The sequence below is a fragment of the Numida meleagris genome, chromosome 2 (assembly GCF_002078875.1).
Source record: "Numida meleagris isolate 19003 breed g44 Domestic line chromosome 2, NumMel1.0, whole genome shotgun sequence".
Classification (NCBI taxonomy): domain Eukaryota; kingdom Metazoa; phylum Chordata; class Aves; order Galliformes; family Numididae; genus Numida; species Numida meleagris.
Genome location: NC_034410.1, coordinates 123,445,076 through 123,465,453, shown reverse-complemented (window position 1 = coordinate 123,465,453; position 20,378 = coordinate 123,445,076). Strand labels below are relative to the sequence as shown.

At 37.5% G+C, this 20,378-nt stretch overlaps 1 protein-coding gene across 1 annotated transcript in view; it reads right to left on the bottom strand.

The window, feature by feature from the left end:
* The window catches only part of SLC26A7 (solute carrier family 26 member 7), an 82,592-nt gene that overhangs the window by 7,564 nt on the left and 54,650 nt on the right, over positions 1–20,378 (bottom strand). The window contains exons 10-15 of the mRNA XM_021388733.1: positions 19,151–19,228; positions 18,032–18,127; positions 9,985–10,091; positions 7,351–7,417; positions 2,164–2,301; positions 369–417 (exon numbers count right to left, since the gene is read on the bottom strand). Of these exons, the coding sequence (XP_021244408.1) occupies positions 369–417; positions 2,164–2,301; positions 7,351–7,417; positions 9,985–10,091; positions 18,032–18,127; positions 19,151–19,228 (535 nt within the window). The remainder of the gene's footprint in view (positions 1–368; positions 418–2,163; positions 2,302–7,350; positions 7,418–9,984; positions 10,092–18,031; positions 18,128–19,150; positions 19,229–20,378) is intronic.

The window sequence follows — 20,378 nt, the reverse complement described above, 5'->3', positions numbered from 1 at the left end:
GGCTGAAGACCAAGAAAGGTAGCAATGTTCTTAGCGATCCTCCCACTCCATACCTGAATCAGTATGCACAAGGTGATTTGTGTGAAATAAGCAGAGACTCCTACAGAAAATGTATATTCATTAGCTCCTCACTTTTGAAATCTTAAAAAGTCAGTCAAGAACAGATTAAAACCAGGACCCATTCGGCCAAGGTTAATGGAGTTTAACAACTGTTAGCACTCATGCTTCACTGAATGTGTGATCTATCTGAAAAAATATTAGTATCCAGACAATTTGAATTCACCTAGAAATAAATAGAAAAATCCAGAGCTATTCTGCACACTTACATCCATCCTGGTTTTAATATAATGTATAGATAACAAACTCACCATGACAACTTCCATTGGAGAATGAACAGAGTAATGTGTTCTGCTCACACTGAAATAAAAGCAATGAACAATTAGCATACCAAAGAAAATGAATCCAATGCAGAGTAACCAGAGAAAATCAGTGCAATACACAAGAATTCTGTTTCTCAACATCAGAGTTAACTCCTTCTCTCCAAAATCATATTGTACACAACAGTCTATTGGATATATCTGCTGAGTAAGACTAAAGACTATTTCTTCTAAAGCAATATCAAATAGATATCTCACTTTTTTTTTTTTTTTCACATGACTCAACCTCTATGATGTCAGGATCCACTATAAAGCCTATTATGAAAATGATGCTTTTGGGGAAGTAGGGCTTAAGAGTGATAGAAAGATGGGAAATATGTTCTTGAAAAGATAAACCCAAGATAGAAATTTTATGAGATAAGCTTCTGACTCACTTTCTACGTGATGAAATGTCATTTGGATTTTAGTGAGAACAATTCTGACACATAAAGTTATTAACAAGTTACCTTTATTCAGATGTTTTTATAATCATTTCCATATGAGTGTTGTCAATATAAGTTTTAAAGAGAAATACAGCACAGAAACAAAATTCAAAGCACAATTTTTTCACTTGCATTGTGTTCTGTAAAAAGACAATTATTATACACACATACCAAAAACTATGCACAGTATTTCAGGTAGCTGCATTCCCAAGCACCTTCTAGAATAGACAAAGGATAACATCTCCCTCCTTAATAATATCTAAATGAACTTATAAATTAACTTATTAACTTACTATACTTATTAAATTAACTAATAAATTAATCCAGTGCAAATCCTAATTAATATCTGTCAGTTTAGAGGTTTTTTTTTTAATCATACTAATCCAAATCAGTTCAGCTAACAGAACCAAGGGAGAAAGTAGCAAAATTTCAGAGCTGAATTTCTGAACAGTGAAGAGTAGGTATGGGCAGAACAGCTCTTTAGCAGGCAACAGCAGAAGTTGCAGACAAATATTATTCAATTCTTTATTAACAACTCATTTAGGAAATGGCTGTGACTTCCTCAGTCCAGTTCACCAAACTGGATGAATTTGGCTACAGTTAGTCTTTTATTTGTATTGGAATGCTTTCATCATAATAATAGAAAAATGATGTGTATTTTTTTCCCTTTTAGGGAACATTGTAGGAATTTGCAACAGTTATGTGCAAATAAACTTGAAAAATACAATATTTTCTGGGACATTTTCCAAAAAAGCAAGCAATACATATATATATTGTGGTATTTGTTTTCCAAAACTAACACTACAGAAAATGGAAAAGAACATTACCTTAGAGGAAAACTTCAACCTATTTGTACCGTCTTCCTAATTCTATTGGAATTATTTGTAGTTAGAATCAGAAATGAAACAGCTACCCCTGAACAATTCATCTCCAGAAAAAAAAATATATTATTCACATAGAATTTTAGCTACTCATTACTTTCATAAAGTCACATCATTTTGCTAGCTATGTTACATAAGGACTGCCAGAAATTCTGAAGAGTTTGGTGTCAGTCCTTTAATCTCTTTTACAGGACCATACAGAGAGAGATGATAGAGAAAAAATAATTATAAGAAAAAATAAGTATTTATTCTGAGTAAAACTAGATTAATTTATTTAATCCTAAATCAATCATTTGCAACATTAGTTTTGTTTTTTTTTAAATCTATTTCAGTATCTGATGTCATTCTCTAAGAAATGCAGGGAAAGTAATCATGATCTTCAGCATTGTCACTATGATAATTGAAGCATGTAGCACATCCTACCTTGTTTACATCTTCACATGCCTGGCTGCTTGTGCTATCCTTCTGGATTATCTTCATCAGGTCCGCATGAAACTTTCTGGCGTTCAGAAAGACTAAGGGGTTGCTGATTGAAACTATCTTTACCTGTTTTAATGATTCCTGAGGAGTGAAATAAACAAAATGCTGCAAAGTTTATCTTCGTTTTGGAAATATATATATATATATATATACTTAAATGGTTTCTTTAAAAATGCTGACAATTCCTGTAAATCAACCCGGAATGAACATTGTGTTGTGAGGATGTTTAAACAGATAGCTGTCTTGATCTGCTTTTATGCAACTGGACTTAAAGAGGAAATAAGAAATCTACAAGGAATATAATCCATAATTCAAGTTAACACAAAAGCAAAATCACATTCATTACAAAGCACAATATCAAAAACTATCATCAGGCAAATAGGAGGAGCACTGTTTCAGTTGGCATAATCCCTAGACACAGACAAGACAAGGTTTACAGACTGGAAACATCCTCTATTATGCAAACATAAGTATTGGAAAAAGTAGACAAAATTTGGGAGTGTACACTGAGTCTGGTTAGGGGAATACTCGTGATGTTAATCTCAGACACCTGAAGACTATCATAGTACAATAGGGATATTTCTCCCTGGAAACAAAAAAAGCCAGCACCGACTTGAGCAGTGGAGGGAATTCCCACCAGCTCTGCACCCTTGGTTCTCATACCTCCCTGAGCTAGAACTGACAATCATTTAACAGCTATAGCTTGTAGCTGAAGTTCCTGCCTGGGAAGGAATCTTCCTGGAGCCACTCTTACCTCACTAAGCTCTTCAGCAAATGCAAATTCTTGATGGATCCAGACTGGATCCAGACTGAGTCTGAGGGACACATTATAACATATCTAGCATGTTATCTATAGCACACGCAGTCAGTAACACGCAAAGAACCATCAGCTTCTCTGGATCCTGTCTTTCCATTTTTTTTCTAAAAAGTTTCATCCAAATGTCACTGGAACAGTGTAGCTCAAAGCACAGCTATTACACACCAGAACAAATACTGAAAGAAAACAGACAAAGGTCAGAAACGCCCAGCTACCAAAGAAGAATATTTCCCACAAAATATGCACTTTTTCTCTCATTCTCAAGGTGAACTTATAAAACACTGTCAAAAGCTAGTAATAATCTCTATATGTATGTAGGTTGCTCTGAAAGTAATGCCTCCTATTTATTTCCATGGAAACTACAACAGCTACAAAGAGCAAAATAATGCTATTTAATAGAGCAAATTCTCAGCTACAAAAACCTACTTTTCAACATAGTCACCACAATTATCTATGCATTTTTACCAGCAATGAACAAGAGCCTGTATGCCGCGCTTGTAAAGAATTGCACCAGCAGAAGTGACCCATCCTTTCACAGCTGCTATGACAGTGTCATTGTTAGGAAAACATTGCCCACACAGTCCATCTTTCACTGTGCTAACATTCACTGTTTGGACACCACAAGTGTTCAGCAAGCACCAGTGAATGTCAGTGGGTGCCATTTTTTCTGCATGGAGGAATTCAGTGACACACCTTTGCTTCATCTGCACTTCCATGTCATATGCCATTTTGCCCCACTGCTGCCATCTGTCACACGGCAACAAAATGTAATGGAATACTGGTGGGAAGGTTCAGCCTCTACTATCATACCACCAACATCAGCCTCTGACATTATGGGCCAATATAATAACAGAGGAGGCATTACTTTCAGAGCAGCCCTGGTATCTATACAGATATATTATATTGGGTATTATCACCACCAGCTCAGTTGACATGCAGCTTATGCAAGTGGACAGAATTAATCTAATTCTAGTGATATATTTACTTTCCTGAGGTTATAAACTGTGCGTCTCTTTTCCTTGGGAAATAATCATATTCTTGTTGCTCCCCCAGCAAACATCCCATCTATATCACAGATACCAAATACTTGTTCTCTGTCACTGTTAGAGACAGACATAACTCACTGTGCAGCAGCTCTCACCTGCTTTGGTGTCTGCTGCTTGTATTTCAGACTTGAAGAAAAGTCTGTTGGCTGTTGCAGTCTTCTGCTTTTCCAAGTGTATTATCTTATCTAGTAAAAGATACTACATCTACTTATAATGTTATTTGTCTATATTCAAATAAATAACTGTATTAAGTTTTTATGCATCTAGTGATGTAAAATAGGAATAAGGAGGATCATGTGTAGCCTGTAGAACTTACCAGTATTTTCAGTAGCATTTTCCACCCAACCGGCACACGAACAGAGATCTTTAAATAGCCATAATAACTCTACTAATAAGACCCAGTTGGTAAAAACACAGAAGGATTAATTTGCCTTTTAGGTGTGTCTTTCATGAAGACCAGGATCTCAAGATTATTTGTGAAAGTTCAGAGCGCTTTGCGAGCAGATGATAGAAAAAGAGGATCCTTGTATATGATATGTATATGATCCATGTATATGAACACTGCACAGTAAAAATTCTCATTATTAATTTTTACTACTGAAATCATTTTCACTACCAAAATAAAATATCTGATTTACGCAAGTGTCAGCTCCCAAAAATGAACTATTCATGACAACGGGTAACCAGAAGTAAAAAAAAACAGATAAAAGTCTCAGAGAATTTGTAAGGGAATATAAGCTCCAAAAGTTTCAATTCTTCCTAACCAAAGTCAGAGACATGTAAAGTTACTTAACTAGGTCATACTCAAACACAAGTAAATGGAGTTGACACAGAGACCACTTCTGTAGTAGTTCAGAGAAGCATGGGATTGCATTGAAGAAACAATTTTCCCAACAGACCTTCAAGCAAAATAGGACTGGAAATCTTCACCACAAACCACATAACTACCTCCTCATTGTGACCTATTACTCAGACTTCTGGGAACCAGGCAATCTCTTGGACACCACCGCAGGAGCCATCACACAGACTGAAACATTTCAAACATCCAAAATTGTGGCAATGAAGCCCAGTCTACATATAGTGATTTGTGCAATTTACCTATGAATCTGATTATGGTAAACATCACAACACCAAAATGCCTCAGTCAGTCAAGTGGCAAAGCCTAAATGGCAATTAAAATGGCCAAAATTATATGAAAACAAGGCTCTAAAAAAGGGACAAAACAGTGAGCAATCAATGGTTGAATGAAGAAATACTCTGAAATCCCATAAATTCCCTTAAATCTATCCTACACATGGCTTGGTGTGGAGACAAGTGAGAACTTTGGTGCCATACCAGAACTGGCAAAGTAGAAGATGAAAAAAAAGAAGAAGACAGATGTGCAAAGTTCAAAGTCTGTGGTGATCAAAAAGGTGAAAGATGTGAAAGATTCAAATTGTAGAATCATAGAATCAAATACCTCTGCAAGAGAAAGGCTATCTACTGAAACAAAGTTAAGCAGAGGGCAGACTTAGGTATAACCTTTTGCCTAGAATGGGCAACCCAAATTTGGCAGTTATTCTTGGCTCAGGTTGAGTTCTCACTCTTGTCTTAATAAGAACAGTTCTAAGAAAAATGCATTTCTTTTTTGTCATGTTCTTGCCCAGAAAGAAAGAAGATGGTCATTATAGGTGGCCTGTTCCCTCTGTCACTCAGAAGGATGCTTACAATTGACCCTCACACTATGCTTGGGTAAGAATTCATGTTAGTGGATGCCTGTGATGCAATTTGTTTCACACAAGCTTCTAAATACCCTCTTGATTTTTTTCCACATTAAAGTGTCTTTTCTCCTGTTGATGAAATAATCCCTATAAATCCACAGACTTTAATGGCAGGGTAGATCATTAAGCTTGCATATTTTCATGTTTAAAAGCTCTGTTACTTATGTCTAAGCTGTTATTTACCAGAGGAATTTGGATAACTCTAACACTCATACATTAAAAATTACCCTAAATGACGGCTGCAGCTCAGTGGCTCCATAAATTAAATTAAAAGCATTTTTTATAAATCTTAAAAATATTTTCCTTTATTTGTATAATAAGCTCTTGAGCAAATTGTTTTCTTAACAAAATGTTATTTTCCCCAGTGCCTGCAGACACCAGTTTTGTTATTACCTGGTGGCTGGCATTAATCTTAATGATTAAAAAGCTGGGGAGTAGTTAGCTTAAAAAAAAAAAAAAAAAGATGTACAGAGATTCATACAAGTATTGTATGAATTGATACCAAAAATAATCAAATAAAAAATAAAAGCAGGCAAATTGAATTTTAGTTGCCCATCTCTGGCAAAGTTATCCTAACAGTTTCCTCAAGAATGAAAAGTGATACAATAATTGACAGCTGGGCCAGCCTCAACAATGGTGTTTTAAATTTACATTTTAGAATACTCTCCATTCTTATATGCCTCTCACATTCCAGCATTGTTCAGCATGCTAGAACAGTAAAACCACCCGAGTCAAGGTCAGATGTTGAGCCCAAGATAGCTCTGATAGAAAACATTTGCCAGAAAAAAAAAAATTAGAAGAGAGCTTCTTAATAATGAGGTAATAACTGCTGAACACATTACATTCAACCCTTCATGGTCATTAGGAAGGGAAGGCACACATAACAGAAACTGCCATGATGGACAGCCCAGGGTGTCCCAGTGACTGGACTTTGTGCTGGAAGGACACATGGTTCCACTTTGCTGTTGGCTACTGACCTAAAGCTTCATTTCGGAGGAGGGAGGTCACCTCTCCGGGTTGTTACCCATCTCTTCTTACCACAGGCTTGACCACAAGCAGCTTTGATGGTAATTGTAATGAAAACAACCAAAAGAATTTAGAACCCCTGGCTGGTAGGTTTAAGTTTTACAAAGCAAATTTAAAAAACACTGTCTTCAGGAGAACTGCTTCCATCCATTTATCATGAGAGGATATGCTTGCCTGAGCAGTGAGGTGCATGAAGCAGCCCGTGACAGCTTCATGCTGCTGCGTCTCCTTCCCAGCCACACCTGGCGTCAGGAAGTCAGGTCACTGGGGCTGGTGGCAGTGTCAGGGGCAGAAAAGAGATAGCGGATGCTGGGGTACCAAAGGACTTTTGGGAAATGAGGAAATCTGACAAGAACATAGAAAGAGCTGTAGTCTGTCCTTGCTGCCAAGAGATTTCCCTAGACAGACAGGATTTCAAGCCTTAATTAGGAGAACACACACAAAAAAAAAAAAGGGGGGGGGGGGGGATGATGTAACTTACACAATTATCTTCAGTTTTGTATTTATATTCCACTTCTTTCATACTTTTCAAATTCAGCGTCTTTGATCTGTAATCAGTACATACAGAAAATCTGTGAGTCACATCATTAGTACACTTGAACAGAAAGGGAAGATACATAACCCAAAACCGTAACAGAAGTTTAAGCTTATGGCAATTATTTGATGATCAGAGCTGCTGGAGCACCTCCCCTATGGGGACAGGCTGAGAGAGCTGGGGCTCTTCAGCCTGAAGAAGAGAAGTCTCCAGGGAGACCTTATAGCGGCCTTCCAGTACCTGAAGGGGCCTACAGGAAGGATGGGGAGGGTCTTCTTATGAGGGCAGGTAGCAACAGGATGAGGGGGAATGGCTTTAAACTGGCAGAGGGTAGATTTAGACTAGATATTAGGAAGAAATTCTTTACTGTGAGAGTGGTGAGACACTGGAACAGGTTGCCCAGAGAGGTTGTGGATGCCCCCTCCCTGGAAGCATTCAAGGCCAGGTTGGGTGGGGCTGTGAGCAACCTGGTCCAGAGGGAGGTGTCCCTGCCTACAGCAGGGGGTTGGAACTAGGTGATCTCTAAGGTACCTTCCAACTCAAACTATTCTATGATTCTATGACAATGCAATCCATATATATTTTTCTGCATATATATTTTTCTGCATATAAAGCTTATTTATCAAAATGGTAATGCAGTTGAAAGAGTAAATGGCAAATTTGAGAATCACAGAATATCACTTTGAAAATTTAATAGAATTTTATTTTATTCAACTGCAAATATAAAATCTGTATTTTAATTTTTATTACCACTTTATATCTGGCCAGAGAGCTAGTCTCAAGTCAAGGTAGCTAATACATAAAGTACCACCAAAAGTTCAGAGATTTAATTAACATTTTCGACCTTTAACTAAGAATAATTTATTTGTCATTAAAACTGGTGCATCTCTGTATGATAATGCAGAACACTGGACTCTAGCTGTCAAAGTGGACTCAATTGGAAAAACCAGCGTCCCTATGCTCTCCATACAGTCAGCGGAAAGTTGCCTTGAACAGGCAGTTCAGTATAGGACTTTCTACATCCATATATCCTTTGCAGGAATGCATTAAAGTGCAGAACAAGAAGTCTATAAAGCGAGCTATCATCTGAGATCTGTGCCTAAAGCAAGTCAATGGGAGTAATCCCAGAACTAGATAAGGCAATGCACAGGGAGTATTTGCAAGTACTGGGGTTGGCTAAATGAGGCTTGCAAAATTCAGCTGCTCTCTCCTGTCTGCATAAATCTCGCTGTAGCTGCTGCTGTTTTTAATGCATCCTGATACGTAACATACCATGTCCAATACTCTGCTGTCTGAACAGAGATTTCACAATAAATCATCAAGTTATTTTTCATGCTTTAGCTTCTAGCTCTTTTGCAACAGCCATTAGTCAGAACACGTTTGGCCATGACAGGCTGACTTACTGCATGTTTTCATGATAACTCACATGTGCAGTACTATTTTTAAGGTTGTTAGCTCTTTTGGTGCCTTTAGATTGCATGGACAATCCTGTACAACCTGATGGAAGACCGCAGAAATCAATGGAAAGAGTTCTACTTACTTAATTAGTGCAGGTTCATACTGAGGTTTTGGTCTGACAACAGAGGATCCTACTTTTTGTGTCAAATATCTCTCCCTTTTCTGTTGCAGATCATCAGACATCCAGACACAGTATGTAAATAACATGGAAACTTTCCTTTACTAGAAGAATTTACCAATAGTTTTCTGAGCAGCAGGAGGTTACCAGTAAGGTTCTGATTGTTTCAAGCAGAAACCGTCTGCTATAATTTGCAATTTTGAGCTATTTTCATGCTGATTCTGCAAATTATTCTGTAAGAACAGAGCTTTGCATAACTTTAACAAGCACTTAATCGAGCTGTCTATATTGTATTTAATTCCCGTGCAATTAAATGTTCTGGCAAACAACTCCCTGCATGCAGCAAGTCATTCATAGGACTGGAGAGCTATGGATTAATTCTGTATCATGAAATGATCATAAATCTCAGGTGATGTTTTCCTTTACTCTTAATCAAAATTAGCAACTGTAATACATGAAAAAAGAATATATGAAAAAAGAATATATGAATTTGTTTTAGCTCAAGATACTTCATCCTGATTTTCCTAATTCATAGATAGGATCTACAAAGCACATTTCAGGCATTAGAGAATGCCATGCAATTATCTTTCATGAATGTGTTTTAGCAAGGCAAGTATCAGCTTGCAACTCCTGTGCAATGCAATATCTAGGAGTTAATAAAGGAGCTTTGTTACTAAGTCTTTCCAGAAATATTCTTCAGGAGTAAGAGTATGAACAGAAAAAAAATGTATTGTTGGTTATCCTGATGAGTTTGTGCGACCTTCACCTAGTGAGTGAAAGAGATGTGTACTACCAGGTAGGTGACTCTGCCTGAGCAGGAGTGGGACCAGATGGCCTCCAGAGGTCCCTTCCAACCTCAGCCATCCCTGGATTCTGTGCAACTGAAAACTGAGATTTCATTGTTAAATTTAGTGTAGTGTAGGTATATCCCAACAGTGAAGCAGTATTCCAGAAAGAAAACATAATTATGTGCTACTAGAACGTTCCAGTAAATTACATCTCACCTGGGAAAGCGGAAAATCACAATTGCTATAGTGCAGACAACACCATACAACAATCCCACGTTAGCAGCAAAGCAGATTGTGAACATGTAAGTAGTAACCCATATGCTCTTTAAGGAGGGAAACAGAAAGAGGTGATTAGCTCTAATTTTGTAACAATATACATCTTACAAATCAGAAATAAAAATTTTTTAAATGACAGTAGTTTCTGAGAGGTGAACATTCAGACGTTTGAACTGGCAAGTATCTGAGTTATCATCAAAATAACATTTCTCCACTGGAGAACACGTGTAACAGGACATCCTGCTCTTCCTGATGCTCACAGAAGTTCATTCTGGAGTTCCTTAAATAGTACATGTAGTTGTGCTAGCAGATTAATTTGGAATGAACTCGGTTGGTTTGTTAAAGCTATATTTGATTATTCACATTGCAAGTTACTGTCACTTTCTTTGCAGCACACAGCTGAAATCCTCCTTCCCTTTTACACAATGAAATACTCTAAAGGTCACACACAGAGAGCTCTTCTTCCACTAATTACGTAAGTGGGAATTATAATTTCCAAGGAAGTTAATTAGAAGTGGCATTTATCAGAGTACAGCTGACTAAACCAACTCTATAACAATTAAAAATTATTGAGGAATGAATTTGTTGACATTAAAATGGTGAGTTTTCAGATTGCTTCCCCATCTTTCACTGTTTGATTATCAATACTTTGAATTCGTTTTAAATATATTTTTTAAAAATACAAAGAATATCAGGAACCAAAGTCGCTTCAGAAAGGAATTTTAAACATTAAGAAGACAAAATTTTTACATTTCAAAAAATTGTCTTAATTTATTTTTAAGCAGAAAAGATGACTCATATTTCCATACCACAATGCTGCATTGTCATAGAAATATCCAGATTTTTACATTGAAAGGAGAAAAGTATAAATGACTTGATTTCTTATATAACCCTAATATAAGGGATATTCAGCACATATTTCTTTCCCTGAGGGATCCTTAAGCAAAGACTGCTATCTTATCTTCATATAAAAAGTGTTAAAGAAGAATGGAAAGTATTTTCACTTCTATGAATATGCTGTTCTCCACAGGTGTCCATTTCAACAATTACAGCACTTTGTGATAACGTTTGCAGAGGAGCAGATCACATTGCAATGGCACAATCGCTGTTAAAATGATCCTTTCTGATGCTTTCACTGAGCTCAGGAGAGCCAGAGACAACAGCATACTTTCAGCCTAACCGCAGGAATTTTGTTCAAGCACATTTCAGAACCGTTATTTTATGAATTATAAAATGTAAGTCATACTCTACTAGTTTGTGCTTCATGATGGACACAGGGCTACAGGACTCTACTGAGTAAGTTTTTCCTCTCTCGTCCTAAAAATTCTTAATGGCTGCATTAAGAGCCATTCTCAATCACCAGTAATATCTTAAAATGAGATCTTATACAAATTGTTGTGTAAATATTTGCAAAGAGTACCTTCCTGAGTAACAGATGTTGAGTTCTGACTAATCAACAAGAAACTAATTCTACAGTTTACAAAGCCATTATATAGTTACAGAGAAGCTTTCTGAATATGAAAGGGCTATCATAAGGACTACGAACTTCAAATTCACTTGGATCAAGAGTTCTGGTAAGGATGAGCATTTGACAAAACCCGACATCAAGCAATCTGCTTCAACTGCAGAGCCTTGTTGTCACCTTATTCTTGATATCACATCCAATTAAATCTCAGCTGCATGATCTTCAGCATTGTTCTTAGTGTCTTAAGAAAAAAAGAAGGATGAAATCTGAATAGAAAGTGTACACAGGAAAAATCAAAGCCAAGATTTTTCAGGTACTGCTGAATGTTGAGAAAACTAGTTGAGAGCCCCTTTAACAGACTTTAGTATCTTACATTTTAACTGTAACCAGAGATTTCCATTTTACAGAATATAAGCCAAAACAATTATATTCTCATTTGCCAGTCACCCTACAGGGATTTATATTGGCCTTGAGTGAGTATTTTTTAGGTAGAGCTTTGAAAACTGATAATGGACTTCTTATCGTAATCTGAGATGAACAGCTACTGCCTGTATGGGTATGACTCATTTCACTTAACATTAGCTATCTAGAGGACTGACATCTACAGCTGAGTGGGCAGTCTAGGTTCTCACTACAATCAATAGAGATTTGTTCATTGGTGAGGGGAATTTAGAATAATGCTACCAGATTACATTAGTGCCTAGTTTAGGAAGAGGAGTCATACCCTAACATGGCTTCACTGACCAGTCTTTTACTGTTTGTATTGTGAGGCTGTGAAGACTTGCTCCAACACTGCAATCACCAGCATGTAGCCAGGGGAATCCTATCAAAATCCTGTTCATTCAGCATTTTCCTTGGCAGAGAAGGTGCTGGAGTTCAGGAGTAATCTCAGACTCCAAGGAGGCTGTGTAGCACACCCATGCTCCGAAGTCCTTCTGCAGACAAATGACTGATGTATGCATACGTTCCTCAGAGTACCCTACACCAAAACTCAGTATTCAAGTGCGCAAGTGAAGTCCGCTGCAGTGATACAACAGGAAATGCTTAATAGTAAAGTAGCATGATACTTTAGCATAATTTTCACAAGCATTCCATACTCAAGAGTTGGAGAGGGTATTTGTTTGTACTGACTGCCCTGGAGATAGATGGACTGATATAAATATTGTTAATTAAAACAAATTTATAAGGCAATCACACTCTTAATGGATTAAGCACTTTTATACCCCTTCCCACCCAACTCAAACTAACCACAGCAAAAGTAATATAACTCAGGGTAGCATATCCGCTAATGCAGGAGGGATAGAAAATCTCCCTGGGATGTCATAACTTAGAAATACTCATGTAAAATTATCATAGAAGAGCTGGCTTGCTTGCTACTCTGCAAAAAATTGCCTATACAGCAAAGCCCTCCGAGCCCTCTCATGAAAGAGGGCCCCACCATGATGAATACCTGAACAAACCTAAAAGGCTATCTCCCTCATGAGGATAAGATGTTAAAATGTTCTCAAATACATGAAATTACACTAGTGGGCTCCAAAATTCCATGAAAGGCCTTCCCTGATCCCCCTACTCCAATCTGTTTTGGCAAAATTGTTTGACAGGTTGGTGGCTTTGTGTCTCAAAACCCTCTCTGGAAAGATGCCGGAGGGCACTTGTCAAAAGTAAGCTCCATCTTGTTGTCACTACCTTAATTGCTGAGTTCGTATCATTCATTATGCCCCTTACAAATAAAAATATATGCATACATATACAATTCATGCATCCATAAATACCTCCCATGTCATGGTACCATGCAGGGAACGTGTTATTTTTACCATAAATTGTTGCTATTCTTTCTGCTTTTACAAGTCAATAGTACAACTTAGCTCTGTCTCAGCTGTGGTCATTTCCTGGCCAAGTCACTTATACAATAAGAGTACTGTTAGAAATCCTTGCTGGGCTTTTTTATTGCTGGACATGGCCTACGTTTTCTGCACATTACAGACAAGTGAACTGTTTTAAGTAAATTTACAGATGGCATAGAAAACAACAGTGACAATTAATTTAAAGTGGAAATTGAAACATAGAGCTTTCACAGAGAAAAATGACACTCACTATCGGACAATGACATATCCAGTATTCTCCTCAAAAAGATGGCAGCTCCTGGCTTGAAGAACTGTTCTCTTTGCTGGATAAGAAATCTGGCTGGATGGCTGGGCCCAGAGAACAGTGGTGAATGAAGTTAAAACCAGCTGGTGACTGGTCATGAGTGGTGTTCCCCAGGGGTTGGTACTGGGGCCTGTTCTGTTCAATATCTTTATTGATGGCCTGGATGAGGGGATTAAGTGCACCTTCACTAAGTTTGCAGACGACACCAAGCTGGGAGGAAATGTAGATCTGTCAGGTGGTAGGAAGGCCCTACAGAGGGATCCGGACCCAGACAGGCTGCGTTGCTGGGCAGAGGCCAATTGTATGAGCGTTAACAAGAACAAGTGCTGAGTCCTGCATTTCAGTTACAAAAAAAACATGCATTGCTACAAGCTTGGGGCAGACTGGCTGGAAAGCTGCGTGGAGGAAAAGAATTTGAGAGTGTTAGTTAGTGGCTGGCTGAACATGAGCCAGCAGCGTGCCCAGGTGGCCAAGAAGGCCAATGGCATCCTGGTTTGTATCAGAAATAGTGTTGCCAGCAGGAGCAGGGAGGTGACTGTTCCTCCGCACTCAGCACTGGTGAGGTTGTACCTCGAGTACTGTGTTCAGTTTTGGGTCCCTCACTACAAGAAAGACATCAAAGCCCTGGAGTGTGTTCAGAAAAGGTCAATAAAGCTGGTGAGGGGTCTGGAGCACAAGTCTTATGGGGAGCGGCTGAGGGAGATGTGATTGTTCAGTCTGGAGAAGAGGAGGCACAGGGAACACCTTATCACTCTCTACAGTGACCTGAAAGGAGGTTGTGGCAAGGTTGTGGTCAGCCTCTTTTCCCAGGTAGAAACGATAGGATGAGAGGTAATGTCCCCAAGCTGTGCTAGGGGAGGTTGAGGTTCGCTATTGGGAAAAATTTCTTCTCCAAAACAGTGGTGAGGCATTGGAACAGGTTGCCCAGGAAGGTGGTGGAGTCACCATCCCTGGAGGCTTTCAAGAAAAGGTCATTAAGGAATGACATGGTCTACAGCAGTCACAGGCATGGGTTCTAGTTGGACTAGATGATCTTAGTGGTCTTTCCAACCTTAATGATTCTATGATTCTAATTTCTAACATTTTTTTTTAAATGCAATAATGTTTCTCTGTTGAATACCCTAAATCTCTTTTATATAATTGTTTAACTGAAATACTTTTCCCTGCATTTGGTCATTTCTAAGTCCAACAGTTAACAGCAAAAAGAATATTTTTCTTTGGCACTCCTTTATCAGTCTTTGCCTAGGCTAAATGGCTGTGGTTCATCTGGGATTTTCAGCCCTAGGAACATAACATAACAAAAACTTTACTGGCCTTTTCCCCTAAAAAGGGGGAACTTATTTAGCAAGAAGAAATTAGGCTTGCAGGAAGGATATGGAAATCAACTCTTGAAGTAATGACATGAAAAGAGAGATACACTTAGGAAGTCCAGATCAACTTCTTTGTAGTTGCCCCAAAAAGCAGAAAAATTCAAGAAAAGTCATTCTCAGGTCAGTGTACAAAACACAGATAACTCAGGGATCAACACCTTGGAAGCAGCCAAAATATGAAGACATCAGAGGAAGGAGAAATGCTGCATTGCATACAGTTATGTATATATACAGTTGCTTTACAATAAATATCAGTGGAACAGAGGGAGCTTAGATCTGAAATAACTGAAGTCATCTAAGAAGGTGATGCAACTGACAGAAAACAGTCATTGAAAAAGAGACCTTCAGGTGAAAGTTGTGAATGACAGGAAAGGACTCCGGAGCAAGAACAGTGGGGTTCTAGCTGGAAAGAAGTTGAATGTGACTTGAGAGATGGGATTTAAAAACAGGATTTTCCTGAGGGCTGATAAAAAACAAATTGAAAGAAAACAAACAAATATGTGTAGTAACATTAAGCTGATAACATACTGTATCAGCCTGCTCCTTCAAACTTGGCTGCTTCTAAACATTAAATTTGCAAGAAAATGCAATCCATGGCTGAATGGAGAGATTTCAAGCTACCTTTTATATGTAAAAGGATTATGTTATATAAATCATCAATCAAACAGTATTACTCATCCTGTTCATGTTCATTAAGAAGCTTAAGTGTGAAGGAGCAAGGTAACAAAAACTGTAATGATCCGTTTCCATGCACTATTATTTGCCAGACACATGAGCATAACAAACCTAACTTCTACATTACATAATAAATACCCTTTAAAGAATCATTTCCAGGACAGCTGCTAATTATTTCCAAATGTTTTGTCAGCGTTTTTCTCTTCAAAACGCTCTGGATAACCTGGGTAATGGAACTGACTTGTTTCCAAAATGCTGTCAGTTCTGGGGTGAATCTTTCAGGCCAAAATCAACACCACTGAAGTTATTCAAATCACTACACTTGGTGGGGCTCCTCAGCCTAGGCAGCAATGTAAGACCGATGTTTATAGTTTTATTTTAGATTAATGCCGTTTAAAGCAAGATGATTTACCCTGTCAGGCTAAGGACTGATGGTACAACTACTTGATAAATCATTTTTCAAGTGTATTCAGTCAAAAAGACAAACTCAGGAAGCTCTCCCTCCCTGTAACCTATCTTAAAAATCATAACAGATGCCAGAGATGTAGTAACTATTTACTCATCCTTTTCTGCCAAAATCACAAGAGCAAAAATCAATCAGGTTACTCTACCTATAAAAAAGCATCAAGTCTAGCAGAATATTCTGCTGAAAAACTTTGCTTATTAAATCAATGTCTAGTTAGAGGTGCTATAGCTCCCTCATATCAATTTTCTGAGGCCCACTATCCCCAAAATAATTTTTGATCCACACCATCCAATGTTTTTACCACTGGGTTAGAAAGAAGACCAAGTAAATTACAAGTAGAAGAAAATATATTCAGAATTTTGCTGTTTGAGGAATGTGAGACTTCATGAAAGACAAAGCTCATCTTCTGGATGATACAAAAAATATAACTCTAGTTTTCTATCATAGAATGGGGGAAACATCATGTAGGCAAATCTGAACAAAGCAGGATTCACCGAACTCTGCTTTCCACACTGAAATTCAGTACTCTACAAAAATATAAAATAAAAAAAATAGATGTTTTAATCAGCTAGAGTGACCACTACTGCAGGAGAATACTAAGTCACAGTAGAGTCCAACAAAGTCCAAAATTATCTCCAGAAACCTTTACCTCCCACTGTGGGGGGAGACTTAACAACAAAGAGCTCAACAGACTCTGGTAGATCTTATCTCTATGAGGCCTCTGGAGTCTGGAGGCAGGGCTAAGGTGTAAACAGAATACTCTTTAGTATGCACAGCTAATGTGGTCACATCTGGGACAGTTAAGCAACCCTTTGTCTACGTTGTTGTGAACAACTTAAGGATAATTAACCGTGAGTGGATTTACTGCTTACGAATGAAGGATATATAAGGTGTGTGTAAAACACAATAAAGAGGAACTTGCTATTAAGAGAACTTGCTATTCTGAGAACTTGCTATCCTGAAGACTTGCTATTCTGATGCCACACTGACTGGGGGAATTCTGTAGTGGGACCAAGCGCCGACATCCCACCACAGAACTGGGAAATAGGGCCAAATACCTTTCTGAGTATTTGTTAATTGAAATTGCATAAATGGGAGTTTCCAAATCATTACAGGATGTCAGTATGTGTTTATACAACCAAGAAAGCAGTAGAGGCCTATTGTTCTGCTAAATGATCAAGGCATTCAAAACATGGGAAGAGAAATCAAGGAGTCTTCCTACACATGACTCATCTTTAATATTTGCTGGGAATTCTGTGCAAATGTATGTCAGACTGCTCAGACCTTGCATTAAATTGTATTTTCACACTATGTCTCTTTCTGTCTATCTGCTCTTTCTGGTCTATTTCATCTCTCACACTGCAGAATCTTTCATATGATAAAAGAATACATTTTTGTATCTCTTTGCAAAATCTCTAAGAGTTGGCACAATTTATTTACAGCATCCCAGGACATACATCTTTCCGCATCTCTAGTGTTTCCAGTTCTGTTTGCCCCTTAGAGTCATTCCGTATACACAGAGAACAAAGATACTGAGATCTTTTTGATATAAAAATAAAAGCATGCTAACTGGCTAGAGTAGGAATACAAAATCAGACACATATCTGCCCAGATCTGTATGTACATACATCTTCAGCATTAAACTGTGATCTTTACCATTTGTCAAAATTTCTTTTTGTTATACAGACAACTGACATTTCTGATGGTCCTATTCTGAGACAAAAATTAAGCTGACAATACACAAAAATCATCATAACAATGACTTGCAGTTATCTCTTCTAGGGCCACAGAACTATTATAGTTTATCTACCAAGTATTTTTAATGGCTATCAGGAAAACCTCCTAAGATTAGGTCTCACTTACCCAGTCTATTTTATCCACATTCCAATATTTTTTTAAGTCACGGAACTGCATTAGCATCCCCTTCAAGCCCACAACAATAATGCTTGCTAGCACACACTGGAAAAAGAAAAAAAAAAGAAAAAGAAAAGTTCATTATGGAATTAGTAGAGGAGATGAATATTCTTACTCAAACTCAGCAGTCAATATTAAAAGCCAATTATTGGAAATCTGGTGCTACTGTTTCAAAAATGGTGTAAAGAACAAGTATTCTTCTGATGCATCAAAACCAGTTTTTCATTCTTGAAGGCATTCTAGAAGGCTCCTGACTATGAGAAAATGACAGAAACTTTAAGACATCCCAAGATTCTCCCTGCATTGCTGGATCAATGACATTTGACCATAATCTGAGGGATTCCAAAGCAAATAAACACTCAAATTCTCCACAGTAAAAATATTCAATTCCCCTTTCTAATCACCTAGAGAAAGACGCTAAAGGAAAAAAGACATCCATTAACTTTGTGGCATACACAATAATTAATTATTCTCCAAATTATTAAAGAGGAGGAGAAGGATGAAGAAGTCTTCAGATCAAGAAAGATGGAGAACAAGCGATTTGCAACAGGGAGGTGGGAAGGGGTGAAAAAAAATGACCATATTGCTTTACAGTCTTAATGTAAAGGATGCGTTCCATGACAGAGATAAAAGAACTTTAATTAAGCTAAGATCACTACCTTCAATCACGTGTGTTGCATTTATTTGAAAAGCAAAATCATCCATCATAAGCATAACTGGAGCAAAATTGTGGATCGTCATTAATTTCTACTCAGCTCTGTCAATGTGCATCTGTAACAATCTGGATGCAGATTTTTCACAAACTACATGCCAAAAGTAAGTAGGAGATAAATGTTTCATTCTATAGCTATGTGATAGCCTATATATGGAGCTACATATGTGTAAAATCTACATGTATTTTGCAGTCAACTCTATATTTTATGATTTTGGGACATGTTATACCCTTGTTATTCTCCCACTGAAATTAAAGAGAGTTGTTTTAGATATAGTACCATCTTTCCCACATAGAAACTCAGTCTTTATAAAATATTGGAAGTAATCTTTAAAAAAAAAGAATAGGTAGCATACCATGGGCAGCCAGTACAGCATTGCTCCAATTGTGTAGATCACCACAAGAACTAAAGCACAAGAGATAAGGCAAGCCACCTAAAACAAATAAACATGAAGATTCAATCACTGAATCACACAAAAAAGCTTTATTAGCTTAGCTTTATTGCCAAATATTGTAGACAAAGGCAAGGATGAGATGTTGAAGCAGCCAGGTATTAATGTATCCATGGACTGCTTAACTATATATAATTTCAGTTTTTATCGGAGGTGATTATCTTTAGCCGACTACAGTGAAAACACAGTAAGGGATTCCAGTATCTGTGTTTGACTCTGATGTCAGCAAGCGCAAACTACAGCACCACTTACATAGTTATTAAATGGTACATCTATTGTGTAATATTTCAGATGTATTGCAGCACACACTGTTATCCTATAACATATTTACAAAATTGCACTCTATGTTGCACCGAATCACAGATCTGCCATTGCAATGAGCAAAAATTATATATGGAGAACTGTGTCATGATTTTTGCACAGGAAGTTTCCTAACTTCTTTCATTGGGATCAGCACTTAAAGGAAGCTATTGTGTCCAGTCAGAAGCCACCAATGATCCCCATGTTACAGAAGCTATGTATTTTACTTTAGAAAATGCAGCAGCAAATTATAGTTATGTGTGTATATATGTATAATGATAATTAATGAAAATAACATGAATCCAGACAAACATATGGTCTACAGATTATATGTTACATCACAGTACTCTTTGTATTAGTCTGATAGAGAACTACAGTAAAATTGCAGTCTCCCACTCCACTCTGACTATTCACAAAGTACAGCATTTGTGGTCTTGCTAAGATACAGTTCAGATTCACAGAAGGTTTTGATGGTAAGTAGACAGATGCTCACTTTATTTTTATATTGATAAAATTTTTCTTCACTAAAATAACTCTTTCATTTTAAGAGATGAGTTGTTAAAAATAAAAACAGGCAAGTTGTTAAAGCAGTAAAAAACGAGAGCCATGATGTACTTCAAAATACCATCAAAAGGGATAGGCAGAGTGTTTACAGAAAAAAGGACACAAAATCTGCTGGTAGAGTCACAAGGAACTTTTGCCTTTCTCTGCCTGTTCAAAATGTAACAAACAAACAAAGTGTTGATTCTACTTGAAGGACACTTCTCAGTCGATGAAATGGTTCTTCACTTCTGTTCTCCTTTCGGAAAGGATATCACTGAAGAATAAATTA